General features: G+C 63.1%; 1 protein-coding gene across 1 annotated transcript in view; it reads left to right on the top strand.

Annotated features, from left to right (window-relative positions):
• The window catches only part of FSTL3 (follistatin like 3), a 5,720-nt gene that overhangs the window by 2,844 nt on the left and 2,157 nt on the right, over positions 1 to 719 (top strand). Inside the window, exons 2-3 of the mRNA XM_024740010.1 lie at positions 251 to 404; positions 667 to 676. Coding sequence (XP_024595778.1) covers positions 251 to 404; positions 667 to 676 — 164 coding nt within the window. The remainder of the gene's footprint in view (positions 1 to 250; positions 405 to 666; positions 677 to 719) is intronic.

Raw genomic sequence — 719 nt, 5'->3', positions numbered from 1 at the left:
CGCCCCCTAACCTTGCCTGGCCTTGGGGACAGGAACTCAGCCCTGCCACTTCTGTTCTTGCTTGCGTGAAGCCACCCGGGAGAGCGTTTCCAGATGTGCGTGTGGGCGGGCAGCATGGGAGGCGCCCAGGTGCAGCCCACATGCCCTGGCACAGGGACTTGGGGCACGCCAGCTAGTCTCTTAGGAGCATCCATCATTTTCTGCTCACCCTGTAAGGTGGGTTTCCCCATCAGCCCCACTTTACACACAGGGAAACTGAAGCTGAAACATCAACTCGAGCTCAGAGACGGCCCTCCAGACCCACAAGCCACAGAGCTGGGGGGTCCATCGGGTCCGGCCTGGAGTTCTCACGCCGAAGTGCCCTGGCTGTCTCCAACTCACAGCTGTGACCGTTTCCCCCTTTTGTAAAATGACGACGAAACGGCACCACCTTGTGTGGGTAGATGGGAGGCTGCACTGGGCCTGGGAGGCCAGAAGCAGCCGTTAGCCGGGCCTGAGTGGGGGAGGGGATCTCAGAGAGAGACTTGTTTCCCTACCTGAGAAATGGGGCTGCGGGGGGCGGTAATCCTTGGTTCGGAGGGCTCGGGCTGTGGGAGGCCCCCTCCTCAGGAAATGAGCCTCAGACCAGGCCGACGCCCCGCCCTCCCTGACACCTCCTCCGGGGAGGTCCTGGCAGGCACGGGGAACAGACGCTGCCCGTCCTCCCCAGACCCGCGCCC

The sequence above is a fragment of the Neophocaena asiaeorientalis genome, unplaced genomic scaffold (assembly GCF_003031525.2).
Source record: "Neophocaena asiaeorientalis asiaeorientalis breed wild unplaced genomic scaffold, Neophocaena_asiaeorientalis_V1.1 scaffold469, whole genome shotgun sequence".
In the NCBI taxonomy this organism is placed as follows: domain Eukaryota; kingdom Metazoa; phylum Chordata; class Mammalia; order Artiodactyla; family Phocoenidae; genus Neophocaena; species Neophocaena asiaeorientalis.
The sequence above is the reverse complement of the archived record's forward strand: the minus strand, read 5'-3'. Positions and strand labels throughout refer to the sequence as shown.